Here is a 9,854-nt window from a genome sequence, read left to right on the forward strand (position 1 = left end):
TATTCACACACATACACACACACATACACACACACACACACAGTACCAGGCACTGTCCAAGTATGTGTGTGTGTGTGTGTGTGTGTGTGTGTGTGTGTATACACATACGTAAACATTTTATGGAGCTTACAATTACTGAGAGAGGGAGGAATCATAAATAGTATAAGTGATTAAAATATATTTTATTATGGATGCTGAAAGTGCTACAGAGAAAACTAAAAGCATGAAATGGATGTAGAGAGGAAGGGGTTGGGATTTTAAACAGGTGGCCAAGGAAAGCCTGACTGACAAGGTAATGATTGAATAGAAACCTGAAGTACATGATGAAGAAAGCCTCCTAAAAATACCTGAGGGAAGAGTGTTCCAGGTCGAAGAAAGAGACAATAGAGAAGCCCTGAGAAAAGAGCTCATATAACATATTCTAGAAAGAGCAAGGAGACCAGGGTAGGTAAAGCAGAGTGAAAATAGGAGGTATTTCTATTTAAATGTACTTCCCAAAGTTCATGCATTAGAAACTTAATCCCTAAGGCAGTGTTCTGGAGGTGGGGCCTAACCAGGAGGCATCCAGGTCATGAAGGCTCCAGTCTATGAGGGGACGATGCTATTATCACAGGAGTGAGTTTGTTGTAAAAGGGCAAGTTCAGGCCCCTCTTACTCACCCTCGCTCTTACCACTTCACCTTCAGTGGTACAGCAAGAGGCCTTCACCAGATGCAGCTCTTTGGTTTTCAACTTCTTCACCCCCAGAACTGTTAGCCAAACATTTTATTTATTATAAATCAACCCATCTGTAATATTCTGATGTAGCAGGACAAAACAGAGTAAGACAGGGAGAGTGATAATAGGTGATATTCAAGGCTTCAAGAAGGCCCAATGGACCACCATCAGAGCTGTGATTCTGAATGAAGTCTTATAAGGGTTTCAAGCTGAAGAGTAACATGATCTTACATATGTTAAATGTGATCTCTTGGCTGTACTGCACCATCAAAATGGGAAGTTATCACAGAAGTTCAAGTAAGATATGATAGTGTTGTAATCCAGAAGTCACAGGCAAAGTGGTACAAGTCCCAAATCTAGCTATTTTAGAGCACAGACAAGAGAAACTGCTAATAGGTTGGATGCACGATACTGAAGACAAACAAGTAGATGGAGCCTCATGGGAGCTGCACCTAAATAAAATAGGGAGGAGTTACACCTAAATAAAATAGGGAAATTCTGAGTAGTTTTGGAGCAAGTATTAGAAACTCAGTTTGGGAATATGAGATTTGAGCTACCTATCCAAGTGTTAAAAGGCTATGTTTGATAGGAATCCAGGGATGGTCCACACAGGAGATGTAAATTTGGAAGCTATCCACAAGTCAGTGTGACTTAAATCCAAGAGGCTAAGTGACATCGCCAATAGTGTGAGAATGACAGAAAAGATGGAAAGGCAAAGGATTGAGCCCTGAAATGTGCCCATGAAAAGAAGTCAGGGAGACAAGGAGGCCCTTCAAAGACTAGAAAGGATGATAATGGGGTAAGAGAAAAACCAGTATTGTTTGCCTGAAATCAAGTGAACATTTTAGTGAAGACAGAGCAATTTACACACAACTTTCATAGTTAGGAAAGAGTACTCCTAAAGAATACTTTGGTAAATAAATAATTAGTCTACCTATATTCTCCCTTTCTTTCACTCTTCAACCCAATACCATAGAAACATTGCTCTTCACTTATGAGAACTATAACCAATATTACCCATTGCACTGGAATTCATAAAGAATTTTCAAATGCATTAGCTTGATCCTCACAGCAACTCTAACACAGAAGAGGCAGGATTTATTATCTGCATTTTCAGCAAAGAAAGATACAGAAAGGTTGATGTGCTCAAAGGCACATAAACCAGCAGCAAGACTCAGGTTTGAATTGGGTTCTTTAATTATTATCAATACTGCTTATACTCCATCAAGAAGACACTTGCATAAGGGAAAAAAAATGTAAACACACACACACACACACACACACACACACACACACACCTGTAAGTGGCAAACATTGGAAAATATTTATCAAGAAGACTGCCCATCCTCTCTTAATATTACTAGGTATTTCTATTCTAATACATTTCTAGGAAAAGATATTTATTGATTTCCATAATTGCTGTTTCTATCAGCCTGTGAGCTCCTACAGCTTGGTGACAAAATCCTCTGCATCTTATTTTAAGTGTTTTGCATGGATACTGATATATAGAAGGTAACACAGAAACACACTGGCTGAGGTTCTTCATAAGAACAGGAGAGGTCTGGGGTTATGGAGCAGTGGTGGAGTGCTGGCCTAGCACATATGAGGAACTGGGTTTAATCCACAGCACCAAATAAAAAATATAGATATTGTGTTCATCTACAACTAAAAGAATTTTTTTAAAAAAGGAGATCTCATGGTCCACTTGATGTAATTACTTAATGAATATCTAAGATGTCCTGCAGAAGCAGGAAATCAGGTGAGTGACAATTTAAGAAATTCTAGCAATGAAACAGCTCCCTGGGTTTTAGGCCACTAAACTATGTATCTTTATTCAGTGGTCCTTCTACTTCAGAGTGAAGCATATACTAGATGGGCTGCTTGTAATACAGAACGCTGGGCCTCAACCCCAGAGTTTCTGTTTCAGAAGGTTGTGTGCAGAGCCCACGAATTTGCATTTTTGATGATTTTGGGGTAATTTTGACACTACTGATCCTCCACACTTTCAGAATCAATGACCTAGAAAAGAGCCTATAAGAGCAAAGCTTTGAGTAAGGGTAACATGTAGTATCTTCAAATCCAAAGTTGTAAACTAAGAATAAATTTCAGTATATTCTGATCCCTGGGTATCTATTTCAGAGTCTTAAATCTGGTTCAATTGAGAGAAGTACAAATTATGATTAAATGTACCATAAAGATCAATTCCTTCATATAGCTGAAAAATAAGAAACCAACTACTTACTGCAATTTTAAGGCAATGATTAGTTCTTCCAGAGAAGAAGACCTGTGTTTTTACTTAGTTTTAAAACTCTTAAAGTGCCTTAAACAAAAATATATGTAGCTGGGTGCAGTGGCACATGCCTGTAATCCCTATAGCCCTAGAAGCTGAGGTAGAAGGATCACAAGATTATAGCCAGCCTTAGCAAACTTTACGAGGCCCTAAGCAATGTAATGAGACCCTGTCTTTAAATAAAACATAAAAAGGTCTGGGGAATGTGGCTCCTTGGTTAAGCACCCTTGTGTTCAATCCCTGGTACCAAATACACACACACACACACACACACATATATATATATATATATGTATGTATATATGTGTGTATGTTTGTATATATACATACATATTAGGGGGAAACAATGTATGTGTGTTCAAAGTCTCTGGTGAAATACATGGTATCTTTGTGTGATTTTTAAAATTGTGCCCCCTTTGGGATATGAATTGGAACAAGGTACCCCTTCCTCTTAATGAATGCTGGCCTATGCCAGGGCAGATGGCTGGGCACACTGAGCTCTGAATGGCTTCTAGTTCCTCCTTCCCCTCAGCTCTGTGTCCTTATACAGAAAACAACTCACCAATCCACACACGGTGACCCTATGTATATGCAACACTGTAGGACAGCATATGGATGCCAAAGAGTAAATCAAAGGTTCTGACTAAAATTCAGATAAGAAAAAAGATCTATTGCCTTTTGTAGTTCAGGAAGAGTTAAGGGAGGGTCTTGGAATTGATCTAGGCCATGAGGCTTCTTCTGTCTGAGAAGTTCTATCACCATCAGCAATGACCTTCATACAATAAACTCCTATTCATCCTTTGGGTGTTAGCTTTTCCAGAAGAATCTCTGGTCTCTTACCCCAACTAGGGTGGCTACACTCCCACTGCACACAGTGATTTTTTTTGTTATCGTGCTTGCAAATGTAAATATAGGATATGTGGGCTTGTTTTTAATCTGCCAAGAGATTACAAAGCTCTATGTGGTCACGGCCTGTGTGTGTGTGTGTGTGTGTGTGTGTGTGTTTGTGTGTGTGTTTATTTTAGTATCCATACCTGGTACATAATTACATAACAAATATGTATTGAATACTAAAATACTATATATAACATTCAGAAAAACAAAAGAGAATTATACATGGTTTCTTCAAAGGGAATTAAAAAGCACCCAAAATTTCTCTTGTATTTTCTAACAATAAAGAATAAAAATCCAAGACATTGCTGAAGAATACACTGTGAAAGGAAAGCGTGCCACTCTATACTATGTTCTGCTATTTCCATCCCCTGTGCTAAAATATGACACTTCACAGATCTGTCAACTCTTAGTTTTACATTGTAAATATTGATGGTGTGAATACTTGCTCACATTTGCCTAAAACATGAGAAATGGTTCTGAGTATAAGAACTCAAAATGGAAAATTCACCTCCACAGGGATAACAGGCAAGATTAATTATGTTAACTGCTTAAAAACAGAAACAGAGTCCTAACTCCTTCGGTGACAGTGTGACTCTAGAATTTCTGTCACCTTTCCCCATAGCCCATGACTTACAAGGATTTCCTGCACAAAGGATATTTCTCAACTGTTTACCTCAAAGTGTGGAATAGAAAACATGGCCATTTATCATCCTTCTGATTTATGTAGACTTAGAAGTCCCAATATCTTACCAAATCTAGGAAGGCCGTGTAACACAATTCCACCATGGCCTTACCTCCCATTAATGTCAACTCATCTCCTCTACCCCCCAGGAATTATTCTGGCACAAAGTACCAGAGACATAATTGCTAAATTCAATCTTCTCTTTTCAGTCCTCATTTTATCAGGAATTCTTTGGGCAACTGACACAAAACCAGCCCTTTTCTTCTTCAAAGCTGTTCTCCCTTTCCTCAAAACTTCATCCTGTCACATTTCTCCCTTTCTAGTCATTGCTTTTGCATTTCCTCAATTTCTGTTCTCTTTAACATTAGCCAAGAACCAAGTCCTATCTTTGACCTTTGTTCTCCCTGGATGATTTTGATTTCTGCTAATCCAGTAGTTTCACTGCACCTTCCCATCAAGTGATTCTGAGATCTCTGCACCAGTCCACACCATGCTCCGGAGCAACAGGGCCTGACACCCTAACTGTTGATTGAACCACTCTAAGTCATACTCTCCAGAAAGAAGTTCCTTATCTCATCTCCCTCATACTCGATCACCTGGAGGTTAGAAGCAACTTTCTCTAATCACGCCAGAGCATCTTACTCCTTCAATCTTACATCCATTTACTGTCAATTCTATCTCCTAAATTAAGCCCTCTTATTCCCCTTCATTGCTACTCCTTAATTGAGGATCTGCCATTCTTTACCTGAACTATTATAATCACTCCTAGGTCACGCCTCTTTCTATTTCCCACCCCTCTAATGGGGCCTCCATACCATTGCCAAACTAAAGCATGTTACTCCTGCTTTTTAAATCCTTACCTACCAAATGAAGATCAGCTTCTCAGCATAATAAAACATCCCTTGGGATCACCTGCCTCTCAGATTCATTTTCATTAAGCTTCTCATTGTACACTGTACTCCAGTGATAACCAATTGTAACACAAAGCAGTTTTGTACTTCTGTCCTTTTTCCGTCTATGCTCTATATGGAAAGAGCTTTCCCCAAACCAGCACACATCTGAACCTTGTCTTTTGGCAAATTCCTACTCATTTTTCATGTGTCATTCGCTTCCTCTGTAGAAAGTATGAGTAGGATCTTTTTTGATCCTCCCCAGGAGATTTGACTGTCCCTCTCCTCTTTTGTGGCACCAAATCCCTTAATTGCAGTTGTTCATTTACATATCTGTCTCATCCTTACTTATGCATATTTTTTTTGTGTGTGTGATTTTACATCATGACATTTTGCCTGCAATACAGTATAAGCTGAATAAATGTTTGCGGAATAAAAACTGTTGGCAAAAATCATCTTTCAATAAAGATTCAAGCAGACCAGTAGAATCACATTATGCAAGATTTTAGAGCAGTGAACTAAGAATCAGCTATCACGTGATTTAATTTACCGAATTTAAATAATGCATACATAATCCACTTAGTCCTGTTCTTTTTCCTCTCATGTACTCTATCTTTTAATACCCTACTCCAACTCTGAATCATCTTCTGGCCTTTTTATTTTTTTCTTCTGGCAGCCCAATTAAGTCCTTTTATTCACTGAGTCAAAAATCCCATTTCAATTCTCAAATAGACCTATCCTCTGAACCTTTGAAGGCTCACTGTAGACTCTTGCTGAAATAATAGCATCTAGCTCTGCTAATCTAACAATAAAGAACTCTTATATTTATATAGATGTTTTCCTTTAATATATTAATCTCATCCTCACAATAAAGTAGGTAAGTCATTTTGTATTACTTTTATTTTACAATTGAAAAACAGATACCCAGAAAATACCTTCTGTAAATTCCTCCATATGAAAGCTCAAGTACTTCTGATGTCTGGTCCTTTTTTTCTTTGAATACCAATTACCAAAGTCACATCCCATTCTTGTTCTTTATCTGCTGGTACATTGACTTTACATTTTTTTCTCTCTTCCAAAACTATCACTTCCTGTTTGTGCCTGTACTTCCATCCTGTTGATTTCATCACCAGCTGAACATTCCAAAGCAATCATATTTTTCTCTCCTTTTCAACTCCATAATCCAAGGACAATGATAAAGGAAGCATTTTTTTTTTTTATGAATTTCACCCCAGAGTCCAATCCTTTGCAAGAGTTTAAGTGAAACTTTTACTCATACCCAGTTGTCTTTTTGAAGGGCCTTTTTCTGCTCTCAGGCAATCATCAGTAGATTACTCCCAGGCCAATTTTCTGTGCTCCCTTTCCTTTCATTGCTCTTCTCTACAACTAGGCAAAGAAACTGCTAGACTTTGTAACTTAGGTAAGCAGGAGTACTTTTATAAATGATGATGAGACAAACAAGGTTTAGAATGACCTCCAGATTTTTCCATACTCCTCAACATGCTCTCATATCAAGAGTTGGCTTTAGTTTCCACCCTCGAAACCCCTCACTTTAACTGGTCTTGCTCTTTTCCCCACCTCACAGTCCTATCCTTTGTATCCAGTTTTCACTTCCTCTAATATTAACAAAGAGTGCAAAGGGACAAACTCGCAGCAGTGACACACAGCAGTTACTGTAACTGTGCCTTTGTTCACAGGAGTTGGGCCCACACTTCCACAGCTGTATATCAGAAGAAAGCACTAAGCTCAAGGGCATGCCCCTCCATATAACCTTACCCTTAAAGCCTGAAAATTATTTGCCTTCCTTGCTTTACTCTTAAAAACAATGTCACAGAGAAACAATAAAGTTTACATATTAGCTCAGCTGGTAAGACTAGGGAAAAGCAGATATTGTCCCTGGAAGGCCACTAGGCCTTTTCTATTTCCAAAGGAACTCAACTCAGTTAATGGTCTTATAATTCTGTTAGTCATCAAGAGGAATATAAATGGAACTGTGACCATTTCTAAAAACACAGCTAGCCACAAGCAGGCTCAGTAGCATCCTTCTGTACATTTTACTATTCCTATTGTCAGAAGGAAAAGTCAAATTTGACAGCTAAAAGAATAAATCACAGGCAATTTCTAAAGCCAATAAAAAGCCGGGATTGACTTAACAAAGCCTTCAGGAGCCTTCTATCATCTCCCTACCTCTCTTTCCATGCTTCTGCCTTGGGTTGTAGATTTATAGTCTGTTCCTACTGGGTACATGTGTATAGAACATTTGCTCATCTAAAGGATTAGTCTGGTTGTAGCGACCAAAGTATATCCTCTACTGCCCTTGACCTTCACCTATTTTGAACAGATTCTTCATTACTTAAGAATTAGTGTTACAAGAAGCTTGAAGACTTTTCACTTCAGAAAACACACATTCTGCATATTGGGACTGATGGGTGTTGGAAGATGGGGTAAAGGATAAAGTTTCTACTGTCACAACTGTTCAAACTGAAGATGTCCAAGGAGCACTCTCGGTAGAAACCTGGAAGAATGGATTATTCCCAGGTGATAAAGTTGTGGAATACATATTAAACTAATTATACTAAAAACTCTGAAATTAAATACAGCTGTTTATTGAGAGCATGTCCTGATTTCGCCTATTACAACACTTCTGTGTCTTCCCACACAAGCCTTTGATCTAATTCTCTTTCGTTTCAGGCTGTCCTGGGACTTGTATTATGAGAAAGGAAGCTGAAAATCCATGGATGATGGTGATGTCAAGAATGCAGATCCTCTCTCAATCAAACCTGTGTAAAATTCAGAAGTTATAACAATCTACACAAGGAATAAGCTCTGGGCTTTCTTCCCAGAGGGGATATTGACTAACCTATTTTTGCTGTTTAAGTTCAAATGCCCCATCACCCTGATTCCTAGCAATCTTCCTAAAAACAGGACCCACCTCTCATATCCTCTTCAACATAATCATTCAAAGTAGGTCAGAAATGTTGCTTCCTTCCCCTCATTGATTTTTATTAAGAGGATGCACTTTCTAGAACATTTAAACGATAAACACCTAATACAAGTACCAAACGATGACACCCCCTGTAAATTTTTGGCACACTAAGTCATGTTCCCCTAAAACCTAGAGGAAATCTCATCGCCCATAAATTATCCTTCTTGGCTGTAAACTCACAATAATCTCAATCTATAAAATTCACAGCTGCACAGCTTCAGCCAGGTGATTAAGCATCTCCCAAAAGGAGCATATTCACTCTGTCTTTTCTAATTTTCTACATCACCAGCCCGCCTCTTCCCCAAGTACACTCTTTTTTTTCCAACCAATTTATATCCATATTTTGCCAGAAGAATGCCAAATGACACCACACACAGGCTTAGCAATTCCCCAGGGCCTTATCAGGAAGGTGAGGGCAGGGAAGTAAGACGAAAACGTTTGTAGACACTTGGGAGTGGAGAAAAGGGGGAGGCGCGGGAAACCCTCCTGAGTCTGTATCTGGGTCTCAGGAAAAACTGTAATGAGATAGTTATCCAATTCTCACTGGCGGGGCTTCCCCAGTCTCCTCCCCTTGTCGAAATATCTCCGTCGACCCCCAAGTCCTCAAACCTGACTCTCCAAAGAGGGCACCGCAAAGTCCTTCAGAGCCGCCCCCCACCCGCCCCTGCACCCGCACCCGAAAAAAATAAGCGCGAACATAAAACATCACCAGATAGGCATCAAAGCCACACACCCTCTCCAGGCCAGCTACCAGGGGCGGTCAACTTCATCCCTTGAAACAAAACGAAAACCCTGTCCTCCAACAAGGAAAAAGGTGACGAAGGCAAATGAAGAAATAAACAGTCAACCCCTCCCCCGCCCTCTCGGCAAACTCCAGGTAAGGGACCAGGTGCTGCTCACCTCCTGGCACGGAGGAAGCGGGCGGCTGGAGGAGGAGGAAGAGGGCAAGTCCCCAGCCCAGGCCGCCTGACAGCTGGCGAAAACCCAGCAGCAAATCCAGGCGAGGCTCCAGGGCGGCGCGCGCCCGCGGCGGGGCATCCCCGCCGGCCGCCCCCGGCCCCCGCCCCGGTCCTGCAGCAGGGCGAGCAGCAGCATCTCCGTCCCGCGGTGGTCGGCCGGCGGACAGGAAGGCAGCCTCCCCGGGTGGGGCGGCAGCTCCGGTTCCCTGGCTGCGAGGAGGGTGCGCTCCCTGGGCTCCGCGCTCGCTGGCCCCTGTCAGTGCGCCTGCTGACAGCTCCGCTGCGCTGGCTGCCCGGGCAGCTGGCGCCGGTGCTCCCGTCACGCCGGAGGGAGGGACCGCGGGACGCGGGCGCGGCGCGGGGGCGGGACGCGGGGCGGGGACGCGGGCGCCGGGGAGCAGGTGGCGCGGGCAGGGGCTGAGGCCCAGCGCAGCTTG

At 41.3% G+C, this 9,854-nt stretch overlaps 1 protein-coding gene across 1 annotated transcript in view; it reads right to left on the bottom strand.

Moving 5' to 3' along the window:
* Elapor2 (endosome-lysosome associated apoptosis and autophagy regulator family member 2) overlaps positions 1 to 9,553 on the bottom strand; it is a 152,134-nt gene extending 142,581 nt beyond the window's left edge. Inside the window, exon 1 of the mRNA XM_076862582.2 lies at positions 9,359 to 9,553. Coding sequence (XP_076718697.2) covers positions 9,359 to 9,553 — 195 coding nt within the window. The remainder of the gene's footprint in view (positions 1 to 9,358) is intronic.
* Between the last annotated feature and the right edge of the window lie 301 nt (positions 9,554 to 9,854).

Source organism: Callospermophilus lateralis, chromosome 1 (assembly GCF_048772815.1).
Source record: "Callospermophilus lateralis isolate mCalLat2 chromosome 1, mCalLat2.hap1, whole genome shotgun sequence".
NCBI classification, from domain to species: domain Eukaryota; kingdom Metazoa; phylum Chordata; class Mammalia; order Rodentia; family Sciuridae; genus Callospermophilus; species Callospermophilus lateralis.